Here is a 20,485-nt window from a genome sequence, read left to right on the forward strand (position 1 = left end):
ACTTACCACACAGAGCCCACTACATTGATGAAGTTAAGTCCTGCAGGGTTTGCCATGACCTGGGTGGATGTTGTTCCTGTAGTAATGGATGTTACCATGGTGGAAAGAGGAATGGTCATTACAGGCAGTGCCTGGCTCAGAGACATTTGCTGCTGAGCAAACGGGGTTAACAAAGTGGGCTGAGGGGTGAAGCCTGAATCTTGGGGAGTAGGGGTGGCAGAAAGGGTAATAGGAGTTGAGCTCTGAGCATCAGGAGGGTGTGGGGTCGATGAAGGGGTGTTGGTTGGAGTAGGAGTAGATGGTTTAGGAGTTCCAGACCCTGCTCATTGAGAAAAATAAAAAGTGCTAGTTTGTTATAAAAGGCCAGTCCTTTTTGTATAAGGTTAATGGAATCTTACTTAGCATTGACAATTTCTTCTGTTTTTTAGACTGCAAGTGTTAATTTCTACATGACAAGTGTTGCAGCACACACTCATTGTTAAGGATGCAGTAGAATCACAAAGAAAATCCATTCTCCATGCTTCATTCCTTGTGGCATACACCAATTTCTATTTTCCTTTAAGGCTTCCATAATCCATCAAGTCATAATTCTATTCAGAAATACTTAAAATAATTTCTTAGTGACCATTTTAACCTAATTAATGTTTATCCTAAACTGTTAAACAAATAGTGTCCATGTACTGCCTGCACAATAGGTTGTGTTAAAAACTTACAATGGAAAACAAGAGTCAGCAAGATCATGTACAATTTCAATGATCATGAGGCTGATCTAAATTTCATCAGATAGTCAAACTGCAATTTTCCAAGTATCAACCAAATAAAAAGCAACTGTCTAATATTTAAGAACCATAGAAGAGGATAATACTGCATCTTTAAAAGCTATTGTGTAATTCTTTCTACTTAAATGTAACACATACAGCTGTATTTGTTGTTGATGCAGTAGGCAAAATCTATCAATAGGGTCACAAAACAAAACAAAACCCCCAAAAAGCTTGAGCTGGTTTCTTTTTGTTTTTCTTTTTTTTTTTTTTTTTAAGCTTTCATGTCCTGCAGAAAGAAAGGAAATAAATATGAATGGTGACCAGAGCCTTAAAGTAACTGTGTGCAGCAGATTTACACAATTCATAACACTAACATAAAACCAGACTCATTATTTTGGAAGAAAACTTAAGTTTTCTTTTTTATCTTGTGCAAAAACAAGAAGGCAGAAAAGTTACACCTTTTGCGCTACCCAGATTTTAAATTATTTAATGCAAAAAGCATATTATAATACCATGCAGGATACTGGAATGTGCAGTATACAATTATTCATAAAAAAATTGAGAAGCTGCCGCTATGTTTCCTATTTGTACAGATCTGTTCACGAAATGGCTCAAGACACATACATGTTTTAGAAACATTTATGATCTACAGCTAAGATTACAATGATCCTGTCAGTGTTAATGAAAATACTTTAACTAGGATGTCACTTCTGATTGAAATTTCCATTTTTACACCTGAGAATATGGTGCTATCATCAGCAGCATCACCACCACACTTGCAATCAGCAATGATTTGTAAAACAGTGTAGGAGTGTTTTTAAAAAATCATCTTATCGTTTATTGTATCATCACCTCGGGACTGATCAGATTATATACATACACAGATACACAACTGCACCAGCTCCTATAACATTTAAAAAACCAGATGCTTAAATAATGTAAAGGCAAATTGATCTAACATATTGTTTTTACACCGGAGGAAAAAAAATCTACACTTTGGAATTTATCTCATCACATAATCTACCAGCCTTTCATATATGAGGAGATCATGCTAGTTGCATAAAATGTATTAAAACGTATACACAGAGGGTGCATACATATATATACAGAAAACGAACACAGTTACAATAAACATAAAATACATACAGTGAACAAGAGACCTGCCTAAAGCTGCACAACTTATACAATTTAGGGTACACTGTACACTTAAGTTTCATCATTCCACAGGTTAAGAAGTTTATCTCAGGAAGCATTTATGCAAAAGCCTAAGATTTAATGGAGAATTTAGGTCGTGACTCACTTTGTGAAGAGCTCGCAGGAGACATGGCAGCTGGAGAGAGCATGCTAACTTGATTAAGATCCATAGATTGTTTCCGAGAAAGACCAGGAGGCTTAGAGGGAGGAGGTGGAGTTGGGGATTTTAGATGGCCACTTGACTGTTGTGAACTAAAAATATTACCTGAAAAAGCAAAATTAAAATACATTACTATTCTGTGAGTACATGTTCACTTGAATATTAGGATACAATTTTGTGAACAATATAATCACAAATTAAAAAAAAAAAAGCAACCAAAAAACCCCATGCTCTTCTCACAGATAAGATTCTGGTATTTTTAAATTAAATCTTCACTAAAGGGCTATCCTTTCATTTTACAACAGGCAGAACACATTAAAATTAGATGTTTGAGTCAAAAAATAATTACCTGAAGAGCTACTTCCTGAACTTGAAGGTAATTTGATAGGAGGAGGTCGGTGTTTTACACCTTTCCCCAGTACTGAAGACTGAACAGAGCCTGACACACTTTCTGGCTGCTGGGAGGAAAGAGAAATTAACACTACCACAGCAATGATGAGAGCTTTCACATAGCTGACAGAAAAGACAATTCAACTGATTTGTATGAAGGCTTCTCAGAACTATGACAACATTCCTTTCAGCAATTTCAGATGCTTACATATTTATTTAAAAAAAATAACCTATGATGAACTCTCTTTAGATAAAGTCTTGACCATCAAGAAGCAGCATGAAAGTGCTAGTAAAAAAACTAAACTGAGCAAAGAAATAAATAATTAAAGAGTTTCACTTTTCTCCATAATTCTGGATTTTTTGTAGTAATTTTCACAAACACAAAAGTGATGAATACACCTGAAATAATAAAACATTTAGATTTTATTTGAAAAATTACATAATTTCATTAATTCATTCTGTATATACCTGCCATTTTCAACCAAGAGAGACTTAAAGAACAGGATCAGAACTCTTCATTCTGGGAGCAGGATTTCAAATATAGGAAAATCCTGAATGCAGATAAATCAACACACATTTTCCCAATGTGTGGGACCAGAATTAAATCCATAATTCCAAAAGCTGACATTGTCTAAAGACTCAACAGTGAAATGCACTCAACAGTGAAATGCACTTATAGTCTGTGTGTTTTTACCTTATAGCAGATATCCATAAATGACAGTAATGTTTAAACAAACATACAGTTTGAAAACTGCTGAAACTAGGAAATGAAACTGGCAATTTAGTGGATGGAGTATTTCAATACTGGAGCCTCAATTAAATGTGCATGAGCTAAAAAATCAGAGCATTGTGCAGAATCACCCTTTTTGGGGAGCTTAACTTCCACTGATTCTCAGTAATAAGAGACAGTCCCTCTACATGTTTCTAATAGCTTGCTTATAAAAAAGAATCTTTTGAGGAGAATTCTGAGGACTACCTTCCCATTCTTCAATTAAAATCTGCTTTCTTAGTTTTGAAAATAAAGACCAATGCCCCATTCCATCATCCAACTAGATCATTAAATATAGTAACCTGAGTAACTTTAGTCCAGCTTTTAGTAGGGGCTTGGATAGGCAGACAAGTTGACTTTGGCAAGCACCCTTCCACCCATTTATTATATTATTTTAATGTATATTACACACATGCGTGTGTGTGTGTGCACACATACACAGAAACATCCATATCCCTTTCTGCAACTGCTGGCCTTGGAATGCTGCTGGTCTGCCTGACACCAGGAACTACCTCCTTCACAAAAACATTGCTGGAGTTTTTAAGTGGGTATTTAGGGGAAAGATGTCAAGGAAATACCCCAGGGGATACAAATTTCATTTACTAGCTGGAGTATAACATACAGCTCACTGCTGAAGTACTGACTGACCAAACAAAGCCAGAAGCAGCAAATACATGCAAGGCAATGCCAACAGGCAGGAAAATTTGGGAATGCAAGGGTTTATACTGGAAATGTAGAAATGTATGTGCATGTAAACATACACACTTTAAAGTTGATGGGGTTTGAGTTTTGGAGGTTTTTTTTGGTGGTTTTTTTGTATGTTTGGGGGTTTTTTGCCTTTGGCTTTTTGTTTCTTTTGTTTTTATTGGGTTTTGTTTTGGTGGTTTTTTTTAAGTTTTCCTCTTCAAATTGAAGACAAAATAATTTAAAATTCTAAAGGTAAAAGAAGTTCAGCTACTCCATCTGCTTCTGTGTTTACTGACCTGTAAAACAAGACACACAGCTGCATTTTACTATACTGCACTATGAGAAGTTCACCTGAACAGGGGAAAATGCTAAAACAAAACTTTGGAGCTACATGATTCAGACCCAACCCCTCACCCCTCAAAACAGCTAAAAGACAACATCTGAACATGGAAAATATAAATGCTTTCCACTAACTTTTTCAATATACTCACACTGAATGTTCATGACCATAATGCATTTAAAAATTCATTCAGGATAACATTTTTAGCTTATTTTACTGTTAAATGTGGATAGCAAAACTTATTCTAATAATTCAATAATTAAGTGCAAATAAGAGAAATTTGTAGCCTGATAAACTCACTTCCATTTCCTTCCCTGGAGAAAGACGACTGACTGATCCACTTGAATTATGAAACATTTTCACAGTACATTTAGCTTCATTTTGCACTAACTCCTGGTACTGGTTCACCACCCTGAAACAAACAATAAGGACATAAAAAGATTAACAAATTTGAACTTCCAAAGTAGATACTTAGAGATAAACACATAACTCTATATGTTATAGTAATATATTTTATATATTGTGTAAGCATATCTCTATATAACATAGAGATGCACATATATAAAACATACTTATATCTCTTTGTATCTTTCAACATTATATTCCTGGGCTCTTAAATTTATTTAATTGTAACTTTTAATCTCTTTTTTTTCCTAATACAAAATACAGTGTAAGAAACACTCTACTGGAGGAATATAGAAAACAATACAACAGTTCCATTCCCAAAAGCAGCTGCAGATCTTTGGGATATCAGTCAAAAGGGATCCCGTTCCCCCTTTTTTACAGAGGTCCAGAATATTTTATAAAAATGTCTCTTCTGGTTATGCTGCCTGTGAAACAGTCAACCCTCCTTCAGCTTGAGGTCTGTGTCAGATGAGGAGTCTAAATGCAGGGCTGAACAATACTCCCCTGTGAGCATTATAACAGACATATGATAAAGCATCAGGGAAACAAGTTTAAAATACTGTTCTATCAAATTATCTGAATAAGATACTACATCTCTACTAATCTAAGACAACCAAGCTGAGGGAATACTGTTTCACAAACATGAGTGGAATATACAAAATGACCTTGAAATATAAACCTGAAGTGCTGTGGTCACTTACACTCTGGCAGACTGGACCTCGGTGAAAACCAGCTGGAATATTTCCATTACCTCACACCTAAATGTGATGAAATACTCTTTATTTTGATGTAGCCCTGCTTCTGTCATATGCTGTTACCTGACTAATGCAGAGATAAGCAAGGGCTCTGACACACATGACAGAGGAAAGTGGGCAGTGCACTTTTTGTAGCAATTAGATTTTAGACTGACATAAAAATCGGCGAAATCAGGGTAGTAAAATGCCATGTACTCGAAAAGGTAGTCCTGCACTCCTCTACTGTTTCTTCTTATCCTTGCCACTGAAATCCTGTTGCTTATTCTGATGAAAGGACTTGTGCAACCCAGTGATAAACATGATGCGGAAATCCCAGTTAAAACTAGCCTCTTGTAATACTGTTGTTTTACTTTTCAGCCAGCCAATCTCCGCAGTTCAGCTTACAGAACAAGATGCAAAAGTATCAGCACAAAGGAGGTAGGAGAGAACAAAAGCAAAGAGTTTCTTCATCAAAATTACTTATTTAAAAAAAGAACATTATTAATGATTTTTGATCAAATCAAAGACTCATTTCCCTGCCAGGCACATAAGGGTGCATGGGCATAAGAGCTATGGCATGTACGTAGCCAGCGGTATCCTATGGAGGTACAAAACCACACCTGGCTTTGACAGAGGTTCCTTTTTAAAGGTTCTGTGCTTATATGCACAGGCAATCTAATGTGATGTACTCTGACAAACACTTAAAAAAACCACTTATTTTGCTGCCTCAGTTACCCCTGAATTGCTACTCCTACTCATTCTACAACTAAAATATACTGAAAAATTGGTCTATTATTTGCTTCTCTAGGAAAGCAGACTCAAGACATATGCAATACACAAAATGAAGGTGTATAAGTCTTAAATCCTTGATTACACTTCAAATGACAAGTTTAAATGAGCTATTTCCATGATTGCTAATTTACCATGCCAAATGTTAGGATGAAATTACTGCTAAGTGCTCAGAGTTCAGGTGTACTCACGTATTTGATGTCCTCTATTCTTCCTTCCTTGTTAAATACAGAAACTACACACTATTCTACTTCTTGATATGATGACTAATTCCTCTTATTTTTTTCATTTGTTCTGCATCTGTTTCCATAACTGTAACACTGGCAGTCATGACTGCCAAAAAGGAACAAAATTTATTATTTGTCATCAAGCCACATAGCTGTACAAACTGTATTAATTTACCTTTCAGCATCAGTCTTCGAACCAATAAGGAACCTAAAATATAAAGTACATTTTCAGTCATGAACTGGACTAGAAGAACATATTTTTGTAATCACAAAACTTCAAACAAATGGCAGTGCTGTGTTTTTTTCATACCTGCTTGAAATACAAATGATAATGTATCCACTCAATGGACTGAGTATCATTCAGTATTTGAAATACACACTTAACTTCCTAACTATGTATACAATATACACATATGATCTAATATCGTCTCCTTTAACAGTAAATTACCTACAAAGCAAAAGGCAGAATATAGAAGTTTTGGATTTTATATTTTTTAAAAAATGGAAGTGAGTAACTGCTACAGAATTATTTATGTAAAAAGTACAAAGGAAAAGTTATGTATAAACCATACCAGTACACTCAGACTGAAATACAAACATGCTGAGGAGAGGTCAAAAACAGTCCTATGCGTAATATTTTAACAAACATTTAGTTTCCATTGCTTGATTTCACTTATGCCAATTCCAATTCCCCATGAATTTCCAGACCTTCTAAGTAAGTATCTCTCTTTTGTGTAACACTTATGGCTTGCAAGCTTATTGCTATGTTTCTTTAACTTTACAGAACTTTCTCCAGCTCAAAAAAAAAAAAGTTAAAAAAACCATTTTATTCTACTGAACAACAAAAATGTTTATTTCACCTTTCATTTCATATGACAGTTTGCTAAGGATGAGTTACCCAAGCTTTCATGAACTTTATTGTTAGTGTCTTAGCAATGATTTCCAAAACCCTCCAGGCATTTAATACCCCTAAATTAATTTAATTCCCAGCCTTATTACACAACTCTAATTTAAACACTGTTGCTCCAAAAAGAGCAGTACTAAGGATGTATGCTGGTTTTGGCTAGGGTAGAGTTAATTTTCTCCACGGTAGCTGACACGGGGCTATTTTGGATTTGTGCTAAAAACAGTGTTGGTAACACAAGGGTGTTTTAGCTACTCCTAAGCCATATTGACAAAAGTCTCTCACAAGCAAAAGGGCTAGGGGTGTACAAGAAGTGGGGAAGTGACACTGCAAGGACAGCTGACTCCAAGTGACCAAAGGAAGGGATATTCCACACATACCATATAGAACCATGCTCAGCATATAAAGCCAGGGTAAAAAGGCAGAGAGGATAGGGGAAGCATTTAAAGAGAAGGCATTTGTCTTTCCCAGTAACCATGAGGTGCGATGGGGCTCTGCCCTCCTGGAGACAGGCAAACACCTGCCTGCCCATGGGAAGCGGTGAATGAATTCCTTGTTTTATTTTGCTTGCATGTCTAGGCTTTCCTTGACCTGTTAAACTGTCCTTATCTCAAGCCACATGGTTCCTCACTTTTACCCTTGCTATTTTTTGCCCCATCCCACCAAGGAGGTCAGGGGAGGAGGTAGTGAGTTTGCATGGTGCCTAGCTGCCAGCTGGAGTTAAACCACAACAGTATGGAAACAAACAGTGAATAGCTCAAGTCTAGGGATAAAATATTCTTAAAACTCAGGATGTTTTAAGATTTTCATAAAAAATAAGAGAATGATTACATACTAGAAGATAAAAATAACTTTCATTAGCAGAACTAAAAGGTTTCCTCAGTCTCACTGCTCCTTGCCTTAGTGAAATTTATATGCTCTACTCTGCTGCATGGGTTCCTCCACACAAATAATCTGGTATATACAACAAAAACAGCCAAGAGCAGTGAATCTTTGTAGAACCGCAGCCAAAACCAGCATATTACAAACAATTCAAAATTATGAAGCTTCTTAGAAGCTTATGTTTTTCTTCATTTATTTACTTCAACTGGATCTAAGAGTAAACAGAATATAGTCACATCTTACGCTTTCATAGCATCAGGCAAATTTTGAGAACAATCAAGATTCTGAGTATCACCAAAAAGGAGTGCAACAACATCTCATAGTCTCCACAACTTTCATGGTCTTATTTTCCCTCCAATGTATCTTTAATGTAAAAGAATGTACCATTTTAATGCAAAAGTACATTTGAAATATGATGGTTACTTATACACATTTTGGTTTAGTTTTTTTTTTGGTTAAAAAATCTTAAGTCAGACTACTAGCTCTAGAGTATTTTTGTGACTGAAAATGACAAGTAATGTTTGTTTTCCCCCACCTACTGATCACAGCATAGTTTAAAAAAAGAACATGTAACTTACTGTGATGGAGTTAATAGGTTGTCATTTTCCTCATCACCTTTGAGCGTCTGAATTTTACCATAGTACAAGGGATTGCCAAGAGACTGAAAAATGGTCAGTTTTGTTTTTTGAACCTGATTACCAACTTCACATTCAAACACATAATCATCCTTCATTTCCTAAAAAGACAGAATGACCTAGTAAGTCTTGAACAAGCCTTAGCTGAAACAGCAAGTAAAGCAGACCAACTCTATATACAAAACAGAGTAAGAAACATGCTATAAGTAACTTTAAGTAACACTCTACAGGAAGAGGTGCATTATTTAAAATGGAAGTGATTCCAGAAGTTCCATTAACAGGATGAGAGGAAAAGGATTTATCACCTCTTAAAAATACCAAGTTATTGCAAATCCCAAACAATCATGTTAGACATGGAAATGTAGACTGGGTAAACATATATGGAAACAGTTTTATATAAATTATGACCATGCAAAAAACGTTGAGAGTAAAATGTTGGAGCTGAACATCAAGTTCTATAAGGAAGTATTACTTTTTTCCAACAGGCAACTACAAAAATATCATGACACATGCTGTTAATAAAGCTAGTGGCATGCCTCTGAAATTATAAAAAATTAATCCATTTTGTGATTTAATCACATAACTAATCAATGAATTAATTATTATTAACGTGAATTAATCAATGATTATATTAAATTACTACTTCTGATCAAATCACATCGTTTGTGCCAAAAATCTTAAGGTTCAACTTAAACGTTGCAGAAGAAGTTTTTTTGTAACAGGCATTTATATTAATCTCTTTTAAAATGTAACATTTTGATTTCAATAAAGCTCTTCTTCATCAGCTTTTGAATGTCTGAGTAAAGAAAGCAATTTGTTGTGCAGAGTTCCATGCAAATTATGATAATTTCTTTAGTACAAGTTGCTTATCCTTGTATTTCTGGAAAATCTGAGAAAATCAGACTGATCACATGCTTGCTTTACTGTACAAAATTATAAGTATCTCTGGTAATCTTCCCATGTCTCCATAACACATGAAAGATTAATTAAATTGGGGGAGGGAAGATTATTCCACATCACATTGATTTTGTTGAAATAAGAGGCATTTCAACTAGAGACAGTGCAGTTTGGCCAAAGGTCTAAATTACTCACGTGTGCTGGCCAGACAGTTGGTTGTGAGTCATCAGACTTGATAGACTTTTCCACTTTGGCATATTTTTCCACCTTAAAGAAAATAGATCAGAAAAGAAAGAAACCCCGATGTTATCTCCTACGTTTCTTCAAGGAAACATAATTTAAGAACCTTCAGAACTTTATAATGTTATACCACATTTGTTATGTTAAACTTAACACAAGAGTGAAACATGGTTTCAGATTACAGATTGAAATAATTGCCCACAGTGTGGAATGGTTAAGTAATTTCACAATAACAGTCATTCCTAAAGCCTCTGATTAAGTCAGGTACAACAAACTTGAAGTGAAAAGAGGTTTGTTTTGTAGAAACTTACACTGTCATTTGCATTCTTACTGGCCCTATGATGTCCAAAGCTACAGTCTTGTCTAGTCTATTGTCTTTTAAAAAATCTCAGCATAGTAGAGAAAACTTGTGGAAAGGGACCTGGACGTCCTGGTTGGTGGCAAGTCAAATATGAGTCAGCAGTGTCCTGGCAGCCAGGAAGTCCAGGCGTGTCCTGGGGTGCATCAGGCACAGCATGGCCAGCCGAGCAAGGGAGGGGATTGTTCCACTCTGCTTTGAGCTGGGGCTGCCTCACCTTGAGTGCTGAGGCAGTTTTGGGTGCCACAATATAAGAAGGATATAAAGCTATTAGAGAGTGTTCAAAGGAGAGCCACGAGGATGGTGAAGGTCCTTGAGGGGAAGCTGTATCAAGAGTGGCTGAGGTCACTTGGCCTGGAGGAGACTGAGGAGAGACCTCACTGCAGTTACAACTTCCTTGTGAAGGGAAGAGGTGGAGCAGGCACTGATCTAAACTCTCTGGTGACCAGTGACAGGACACAAGGGAATGGCCTGAAGTTGTGTCAGGGGAGGTTTAGGTTGGATATTAGGAAAAGGTTCTTCATCCAGAGAGTCGCTAGGCACTGGAACAGGCTCCCCAGGGTAGCCTCTCTCAGCACCAAGCCTGAGAGAGTTTAAGAAGCATTTGGATAAGACACGTTTTATGATTTTGGGACTTGTCCAGTCCTGCAGGACTAGGAGTTGGACCTGATGATCCTTGTAGATCCCTTCCAATTCAGAATATTCCGAGTCCCTTCTGTACATTACTAGTATGTGTTCTGGCAGTGCCAGAAAGTAAGAATATGAATGCCCCCAAGAGAAAAATGCACACAGAGCGAAAAAAACAACTCTCAACTACAATTCTCTGCATAAAGTCTAAAACTTTTCAAAATATTAATGTCCCATAGTATAATATATCAAAATATAGGAATTTCTACCAAGATGAAAGAGAAGTGACTAATTTTTAAACAATCTACAAACCTCATTTGCTTTTTAGGTTTTCATACAATCAGACAACTTCAAATAGACATGTGCTCATTGAGTCCATAGAAGAACAATGCTAACAATTTGTTTGTACTGATTAATCTATCCAGACTATTCTGATGCAACTGCAATACATTACAGTGTGGCTTAACTTGTGTCTATACCTTATGGTACAGAAAAGTAACTGTAAATGTTAAAGTCACTCCTGCTTTTTAAAGGTCATTCTTTGATACTGTTTACTTCTTAGAGACTTCTTCATATAATACAATTTCAAATAATTGCTAATTATACATAACAATTGGTGGTCTTACATCTACTTCAGAAGGAGCAGTCAAGTAGCAAGGGTTCTGTTTCCACATATCTACGCACTGGAAAATGAAAAACAGGATTAACATATTAAATCCTTTAATTAAATAGTTAGGAGTATATTACATTACTTTTCAGAACACTTACATTTCCAGCTTTTGAAATTTTGAGGTCATATTGCTGGGCTGTTTTCCTCTCCTTCCTTTTCTGTAAGTAGTCAAGTAGTCTGAGCTGAGGTGGAGTTGAGTAGTGAGCTACTTCTTGCTGTCTGTTCAGAGAGGACCTTGAGTACCTTTTGAAGCACCTATGGCAAAATGACACCTAAGCTTGTAAAACCATCAACATTAACTTCTCCACTGCCCCTGTACAAAACCAAAACTATGCAGGGAACTGCTACTTACATGGAGACAAATAAGTTTTTAAATACTAATTTAAAATTGCTTTTCTGGAGTACACTGTACAACTCTAAATTATGATTTCATATTTATAAAAATATACCAGTGTTCTGTTCATCTGTTTCAGCACTAAAAATGTGGTTATTTTTTAAATGCCTGATTTAAGTACATCATCAAAATGAGTAATTAAGAAGCTGCCAAGCTTAAAATATTTATCTATTATCATAATTGCAGTTCTATCAAATGATCCTTGTCCTACTTATGTAACTATAAAGTTATAATGACAGTAACTACTCTCTAGTCTTTGTTTCATGACAAACTCATGGGTTCAGTAATGCTGTTCTGGACACTCATTTAATCCCTTTTCCTATTTTTCTAGTGGAATATTTGTTGACCATCAAGCTTTAATTTCAGAGAAAGCTTGATCAAATTCATTATTTATATTTTTTTTAGAAATTACTGCTGTTTTGGTACTAGCATAGTATTTCAATGCAAATTTATTTTTAAATATTTCAGTAATTGTGACAGACCATTAATGCATTTCTATTTGCAGAGTGAATGTAACTCTTGTGATAGAAAAAACACGTTGAACAAAGGTTTCAAGCTTGTGTGGAAATAAGGAAGAGCCCAACCATGCACAAAAGTGAAATAATTTTGTATTATAAAATATATCAGTATTTTGTACATAGTGCATACCACATTATTTTAAATTTTTCCAATATTCTTATACACTTACACTTCCGTTTAGCCTCAATATCAAACAAATAATTATTTTCATTTGCTCATTCAGGATGAAATTTGTATGCAGCTTTTAACAAATCAGCGACCAATATGCAATATATTTGTTTATGTATTTTACATTATTGAGCTGTCATCTGACTCTGCTTACACAAAACCCCAAATCCAAACTGCACTAAAATTGATTATGTTAAGAAAATATATATACACTTTCCTTTGGTATACCAAAATGAGCACACTACAGTATCTACTAGTAACCAAAATAAAATACAATATTGAGCACTTAAAAACATGATATAATTTCTTGACTGTTTCTCACACATTCCTATTTAAATAGGTATTACCTACGAGGAGCTAAACTTTCACATAAAGCATTACTTATAATCTTCCTTGAAAACATATTTCATATTGCAAACTACCGTTTCATGGGGCGAGTGTTCATCTTCTGCTTGTTGTACAGGAGTCTGTTTGTAGTACAGGTCACTGCTATTGAAGGATCAAGACACAAAGGCTCTGCTGTAGCCAAAATAAGTTGGCTCTCAAGTAGGAGTTTGTCCTCCTGTAATATACACAGATATTAATAAATATAAAAATATGAAAACTTTTACAGTAGTAAAGTTCCTATATACCTATGGATGTAGACATTATCTTAGAAAAAACTGGAAAAAATTATAACAAATTACAAATATGTATAAATTTTTGTTTTGTTGTGTATTTATGACATCACTGCAAAATTTTTAAATAACCTCAACCTACCTGTGTCCATTTGTGGTTGTCACTTGTTATAGAATGCACATCACAAATTAAAGTCTGAGGAAAAAGACATAACGGTCATTATGAATAACAGGATTTGATAATATATGTTCCACTTATATATCTCCATTCTATGAACTACCATAACACTGACAAATTACTTAAGGCTCCTCTTTACCTGCATTGTAGGTCGCAAAAGAATGTGCTTGCTTTGGTAGGTTGGAGATTTCATGTTACCAGACTGCCTATAGTCCCGTATTTCTGCTATCACACATCCACAATGGAAAATATTAACCTGGTTAAAAGAAAAACACCAGCTTTTGAATAAACAAGCATTTACCAATCTTCCCCTGCCTCTACAAAGAAGTTTGCTATATAACATATAAAATTCAGTGAAACTAGGAATAAAACTAATGACTAAGTTTTTCAGACCAGCAGATCTTTCTATGTACACAGACATGCTTGTCCTAGACATAACCTAAAATATAGACTTCAAATGCAGTGTTTTCATATGCCAGCAATGCAGTTGTAAGAAATTCTCATGACAAACATTCTATAATGAGAAAGAACAAAGGAAATATTGCTAGAGCAGAGTTGAAGATGTTTCACAGCTATAATCATAGCAATCTCTTTTATCTCCCTCTCCTCAGTAGTAAGTACTGTTTTTTTTCCTATATATCAATAAAATATTTATTTGGGGCATTAAATACTACAGTTTCATATGCACAAGTGTCTTGTGCTTACAATCATCTATGTGAACCGCTCAAAAAAATCAAGGTCTATCTGGGTGCAGTACTTAAATTCTTTTTGAAAACAAAAATTTCAAACCTGAGATTTTTCTAAAAGATCAACCAAAATAGGTGGTAGTTCCTCTGCATCCAAGTATTCAAGCAGCTCTCCTTCTTCATAAGGCAGACGAATGGTCTCAGAGTCTGAATTTAAACAAAACACATTACCTTTGTGTTTCAAGTTCGCACATTAAGAAATCTAAAACAAACCTGCCACAGGAAAAAGCAGGATTGGCAGAAACCTATCCACACATACCATATTTTTGGATTCTGTTATTTTTTACATCCATTTCTATACTTAGGAGTTTTAGTTTGCTCTTACTGTGCTAGCTTTTCCTTCCAGGTGACACATACCATATTTTTGGATTCTGTTATTTTTTACATCCATTTCTATACTTAAAGAGTTTTAGTTTGCTCTTATTGTGCTAGCTTTTCCTTCCAGGTGATATAATGTATGCTCTTACTGCCCATGGCAGTACAAATGGCATGAAAATGCCACCAAAGTGGAACACAAATGTTTCTAGGCAGATCTAGACATGGGAAGCAGTGAAAGAAACAATTTGACAGAAGGAACCTGAAGTGAGAGAAACTTGCATACGCAGCTGCAGAAACTAAAGGGGAAATAAGAGACTGGAAGGCTATAAAAAAGACTCCTATCTACAGATTTTGTCTGCAGATAAACAGCTCAGAGCTTTATGTAAATTTTTAGCTCAAGTACAGTTGATTGTTCTCCCACCCCCCACTGGAATTATGTTCGAGGTAAAACATAAATGTAAACAACAACACATTCTAAAAATTTATACAGCGTTCTGAGTATTTTTAAAAATTCAAGAGCAAAATATTACCTGAACCATTTTTTCCCCTGAGCATCAGTGAATAACCCTCATTTCCTGGATAGAGGTTTACCACCAGACATGACAACGTTTCCTGCATAACCAGCTTCTCAAGTAAGTTCACATTTCGTCTCAGCTTCTGCTTTAAAAGTAAACATTGCTCATGAACATAGTACTATGAAATAATTAGCAAAAATAAAAACACTGCTAGAATATGACTTAGATTAATGGCAAATTACACATCTAAACAAGCCCAGTTAAATTTAATTTACTATATTCAGCAGAATAAACATGTTATGTATTATCACGCATGCTTATAGATACAGATTTTTGTAAAAAAATCCCACTCATTTAAATTACAAATCTTAGAACTGGAAGCCCACAGACAGAGTCAATAAAATTATGCTAAAATGTTGTACTTGTAAATCTACAATGCACCATTATTTATATCATTTCTACGAACATCATCAATTCAGTACAACTTGTTTGATAATAACAAAATATGTAGTACTTTCAAATATTCCTAACAGAAGAAGGCATTTCTCTGCAGGATTAAAATAATGAACTGGAACATTTGGAAGCTTCCTTAATTGCATTTTCTTGTCTTTATTTGCTGAAATCTGATCCAGCAGCCATAGACACTATACCCTTATTTAACTGTAAAACTACCTTTTCAATGTATAACAGATTTTTATAATTTCTTGGTGTGTTTCAGAGACCACATAAACATCCTACAAATTGAAACATTTGAAATCCCCTTAGAACTTAAGACAATGAATTCTGAACCTCAGATAATTTTACAGCCTCTGGCTGGAGACCATATTTCATCTCTGAATACCAGCTCTGGGTACAACCATTAACTGGGAGTTAACCTGAGTGCTCATTTGTCTTCCCACTCATTTTACTTCCTTGAAAGCAGCAATAAAAAGCAGCAGGTTCCACAGCTTTATATTCTTGTTCAATTTGACCTTCAGAGTTTAGCAAAGTAATTTGTGCCTTTTACACCTTATATGTAGAACTGATAAGCCTGTTTGAGTCTCTTATCTAACATTATGAAAATTTTTCACAAAACTTCTTAGCTTACCAACAATTGGAGAAATAAATCTGAATTTACAACAAAATTACAGGGTCTGAAAAATGTTCCACATTTTTCCACAGCAGTCATACTAAGCAACTGATTGTGAAACAACAATGCACATGGCATTGACACTGGCCCTGAACTTGAACACAAGTGCCCTTCGGTGACACAGGATTAAGACAGAATGAACAGCTCACTGAGCCAGTCTAGGCCTTACTATTCACATTAGGTGGTCTTATCTTTAAGTGACTACTACAGTAGGAAGGGTTTATATTTCATTTAACAAAGAAATCAAGTGGAATTAAAACCAAAGTATTTTCTCAACCTGCCTGTTTAGACAGAAATGAAAAGCTTTTCAGCAATTTCCACTTACCTTTATCTCAGGCTCCTTTTCACATTCTTCAATATATAAATCATAAAGTTTTTGAAATACAGATTTTCTGAAATTAAAAAGACTCAACATGTAACCCAAATTAAATCAAAGAAATGCTATTAAGAAACTAAATATTGAAACTCTTGGTACCTTCCACTGGATAAATATTTTCTTTTGGGAGGTCTCTGACGGGCACTTTCGATGATATACTAAAAGAGAAAAGTAAACAAGAAACCAGCATACATTACAAAGAAATTTAATTCCAGTTACCACACAACTAGAGATCATTACCAGACAGCATTCCATGTATACAGAAAGTAATTAACACTTACAGTACATGACTGTTCCAAAAGTGCACTAAACACAATCTGGTTTATGTTACAGTCATCAACAAGAACACAGCTCAATTTAGCTGTCAAAGACAGCATTTCATGCCCATGGCATCAATTCCGTGCAAGGTTTTGATTCTACACTCATATTTTTTAATTCCAGTAGTAACTAACACTACAACACTACTCTACTTAGCTACCACTACTGAAATTCATGTGGTTAACACACTAAGGTGCAACCAAGGTTATGCGTACTGGCTTGACAACATTTACAAATCAAATACTCTTCAACATGATTATTTCAGGAAGTTCTCCCTTTGCCTTTTGCATTTACATTATTTTTCTCTATAGAGCTGTGCATTATAAATGCAATTCATGTACATTAAAAATTTCAATTAAAAAAGAGTAAGAGAGATAGCATCCTCCAGTAAATGTGGTGTATATTCTAACAAGATTTTTCCAAATCTCTATTGTTGGAAGTATTTCAATTAACAGCTTGTTCAGAATTTATGTTCTCTCACAGGAACACGTATTTCCCGTAACAGGGTTCAAGGTAACTGTTATATCAGATGACAGCATTAAAGAATATGAACGTGACGGCACTTGCCTTCATTCTCATTAGACTATCCTTAAAAACACAAACAGGATTTTACCATATATTTCTGCCTGCTTATTTCACAGCACACAGATTTGCTGGTTTAGAAGGGGAAAGCTCAAGTCTTGCACAGTCTATCACCATTGCATTTGATGTTCTCAGTACAATGGGTAAGAGACAAATACATGACAGCAATTTCAGTGAGAATTCTGCAAACTCAGTGTTACATATATATGTGATAATACACGTATATATTTACATAATGTGGTTCTGCTTTTCAGGAGAAATAAAAAATAGCTGTTGTGTTTTTATAACTCTGAGACCAATAAATTATGTACAAACAAGTAATTTAGCTGCTTCTTACCTCAGCACGATCCAATGCCAGTTCTAAAGCTTGTTGCTGCAAGAATGACAAAGGGTTTTTTAGAAATTATATTACTTTTTTTAACATCCTCATACATTAAAACACCCCAACAACTCTACAACACGAATTTATAATGAGAAGATGGGCTCAAAAATTCTTTGGCACATACTGAACTTAACTAAAACCTCACGTAACTGCATCACAAGGCTTGGCTAGATTATGAAGCCTTAGAACAATGAAAGGCAATTAGAGTTAAACCAGGAATGGAAATCACACCTAATAAATGCAATAACAAATACTATCCAAAACAATTAAGAGATGACTACTAGAAAACCTGATCTCCTTTGTTAAGCTGGTCACTAACTCAAAAGAAAGGATAGGCCAAAATATCCCTGAACAGATGTCCAGGAAGAAAACATTTATCTTTTAGATACCAGTGCCCAAGTATCGGTACAGTTATTTTTCACAAAATAGAAACAAAGTTCTTGTGGTCAGAACATTATTTCTGCACATAATACAATTTAAGAAGTGTTCCTTATGATATACTGTTAGATGGCTAGGAAACAAAACCAGCTTCCACTAGAGACTTTTTCCAAGGCAGGCTAAAAGTCTGCCCAACCCCATGAAACACAACAAAATCTGCAAAAGCTTCTCAATATCCCATAGCATGGTATACTCAATGCCATTTATTTTAATGAATTTAGCTGCTTTGGAATGTTTTTTACTTCAGTACATCTGCAGTTGATATACCTTTATTTCAAAAAGAGCCCACAACTTCACAGATCAGAATTATGAGTTCTTGGACTAAAATTTGAGAAGCATTTCAAACCAGAATAAACAAGCACCAGTGTCAAAAAAAAAAAAACCAATCCAAAAAAGTCTTCCTTGGCTCCTAATGTTCCTTCTCTGGTACTCACTTAAGCTCTGACCTCCTTTGTGCAGGAATAATGTGCTGCTGCTAAATGAACCGAACAATGAAACTGATTTCGGGCAGGGAGGAAAAAGAGGACACTATCAAGAACCAAAGTATTGTAGGAGAATGCCAGAAGCTTGATTCATCTCCAGGTAAGTCCAGAGAAGCAATGCATTCACTTCAGTGGCAGCTGGATAAAGTCCTCAGCAATGTACTCGTGACAAGCTCTAATATTCAGTTAAGTTAGGAACATTTGCAATAGGTACCTCTTCCCAAACATGCATTTGTCCTATTCCCTCAGTTTAAACCATCCCTATCAGCTGCTTCTAAAAGCAAACAGCTCTATTTTAGCCTCAAGGAACAGAAGACACACAAGCCATGTCCAATTTGAGGTAACACCAGTTATTACATAGATAATATTTTATTAGAATAGAATCCAGTGAAGAGAAACCATACTACACAACAACAAGAGAACAACAAAGAAATATACAACAAAAACACTCATATAATATACCTAAAACAAAATTTCTTACCTGTTTATGAAAATCCCCCCACCTACTTACCATGCTACTGTGTGGTAGAACCTGCCATGACAGAATATTTTAATTTTCAAATGTCTAGGTGTTTTTATGAAAATGTCAAATACTGATGCTTTCTGTATAAGAGAATATATCTAGCAGATACATCTACAATGCCTATGTTTAGGTATGATTTCAAATATTCAATTCACTGACTGTTTAACGTTTGGTAAAAATCCATGGTAATATGAGCATCTGGGAATACAAGACTACTGTGCAGAAGCAGGATTTATATACACCCAACTTCCTGCCACCAACCCTGACTGAAAACATCACTAGCTTGATATGGCAATTCCTACGCTGCACTGGCCAGTGAGTAAGTGATCAGAAGTATCCACAAGCTATGAAGACACTCCTAAAAAGGGAAATATCAGAATTCAGCAAAACAGTAACAAGCAAAACAATTTTTTAAAAGAAAACGTCAAATATTAGTGGCATGCTCCTCATCAGCCAGACAGCTAGCAAGACTAGAGCAAAAAGGTCTGAAAATATATGATCTAAATCCTAACTTACCATTGTAGTTGAAGCCATGTGGCCAAATGGCAAAAGAAGTACTTAAGGAGTTTTGTGTAGCAGGCAAAGAATCATATTTGATGGTCAGACTCGGGATACTGAAAACAAAAAATTCAAGGAGAAAAAAAAAACACCACTGAGAAACAAAATGGGCATTTTCTTTAAATACAACATTTCTGGTGGTTAATTCTACTTTAATTTCATTACCATAGTTTCCTCCAAGAGTAGGAACAAGTGCTCCATCCACTGCTAGTGCGGAGGTTCGCACATCAATGACTACTACTACTTTACACAATCATTTTGCATTAGTTTTATTCAACAGTAAAGCAATAAGTAAATGTAAATATTACATTTATGCAATAAATGCACATATACTTTTCCCTATTGCAGTAGTATCCTAGTATATATACTTATACTATTATACCTATATGTATACTATACGTACATATATACATATATGTACATGTATTTTTCTCCATTGCAGCAGTCTCCTAGGCTATCCCAAATGTCACATCCTCAAATGCACAGGAGGCTAAAAGACTTAATAAAAAGCAGAGGGTTTAGCAGACCGCATCAGCTCTTTTGTTTTGCTTTTGAGAAGGTGTTATTCCATAG

General features: G+C 35.2%; 1 protein-coding gene across 8 annotated transcripts in view; it reads right to left on the reverse strand.

Moving 5' to 3' along the window:
* The window catches only part of SUPT20H (SPT20 homolog, SAGA complex component), a 28,983-nt gene extending 9,012 nt beyond the window's left edge, over positions 1–19,971 (reverse strand). For 2 of the 8 annotated variants that reach the window (XM_041466908.1, XM_041466905.1), the window contains exons 1-18: positions 19,871–19,971; positions 17,867–17,902; positions 16,729–16,787; positions 16,579–16,645; positions 15,140–15,269; positions 14,335–14,438; positions 13,685–13,801; positions 13,510–13,563; positions 13,173–13,312; positions 11,768–11,924; positions 11,626–11,682; positions 9,970–10,041; positions 8,821–8,978; positions 6,632–6,664; positions 4,602–4,713; positions 2,465–2,573; positions 2,062–2,220; positions 7–319 (exon numbers count right to left, since the gene is read on the reverse strand). In XM_041466908.1, the coding sequence (XP_041322842.1) occupies positions 7–319; positions 2,062–2,220; positions 2,465–2,573; positions 4,602–4,713; positions 6,632–6,664; positions 8,821–8,978; positions 9,970–10,041; positions 11,626–11,682; positions 11,768–11,924; positions 13,173–13,312; positions 13,510–13,563; positions 13,685–13,801; positions 14,335–14,438; positions 15,140–15,269; positions 16,579–16,645; positions 16,729–16,787; positions 17,867–17,902; positions 19,871–19,888 (1,895 nt within the window). In that variant the 5' untranslated portion in view covers positions 19,889–19,971. The remainder of the gene's footprint in view (positions 1–6; positions 320–2,061; positions 2,221–2,464; positions 2,574–4,601; positions 4,714–6,631; positions 6,665–8,820; positions 8,979–9,969; positions 10,042–11,625; positions 11,683–11,767; positions 11,925–13,172; positions 13,313–13,509; positions 13,564–13,684; positions 13,802–14,334; positions 14,439–15,139; positions 15,270–16,578; positions 16,646–16,728; positions 16,788–17,866; positions 17,903–19,870) is intronic. The other 6 variants (XM_041466913.1, XM_041466909.1, XM_041466906.1 and 3 more) reach the window with 6 other exon arrangements.
* Positions 19,972–20,485: the final 514 nt, after the last annotated feature.

This window comes from Pyrgilauda ruficollis, unplaced genomic scaffold (genome assembly GCF_017590135.1).
Source record: "Pyrgilauda ruficollis isolate IOZ18807 unplaced genomic scaffold, ASM1759013v1 scaffold20, whole genome shotgun sequence".
NCBI classification, from domain to species: Eukaryota; Metazoa; Chordata; class Aves; order Passeriformes; family Passeridae; genus Pyrgilauda; species Pyrgilauda ruficollis.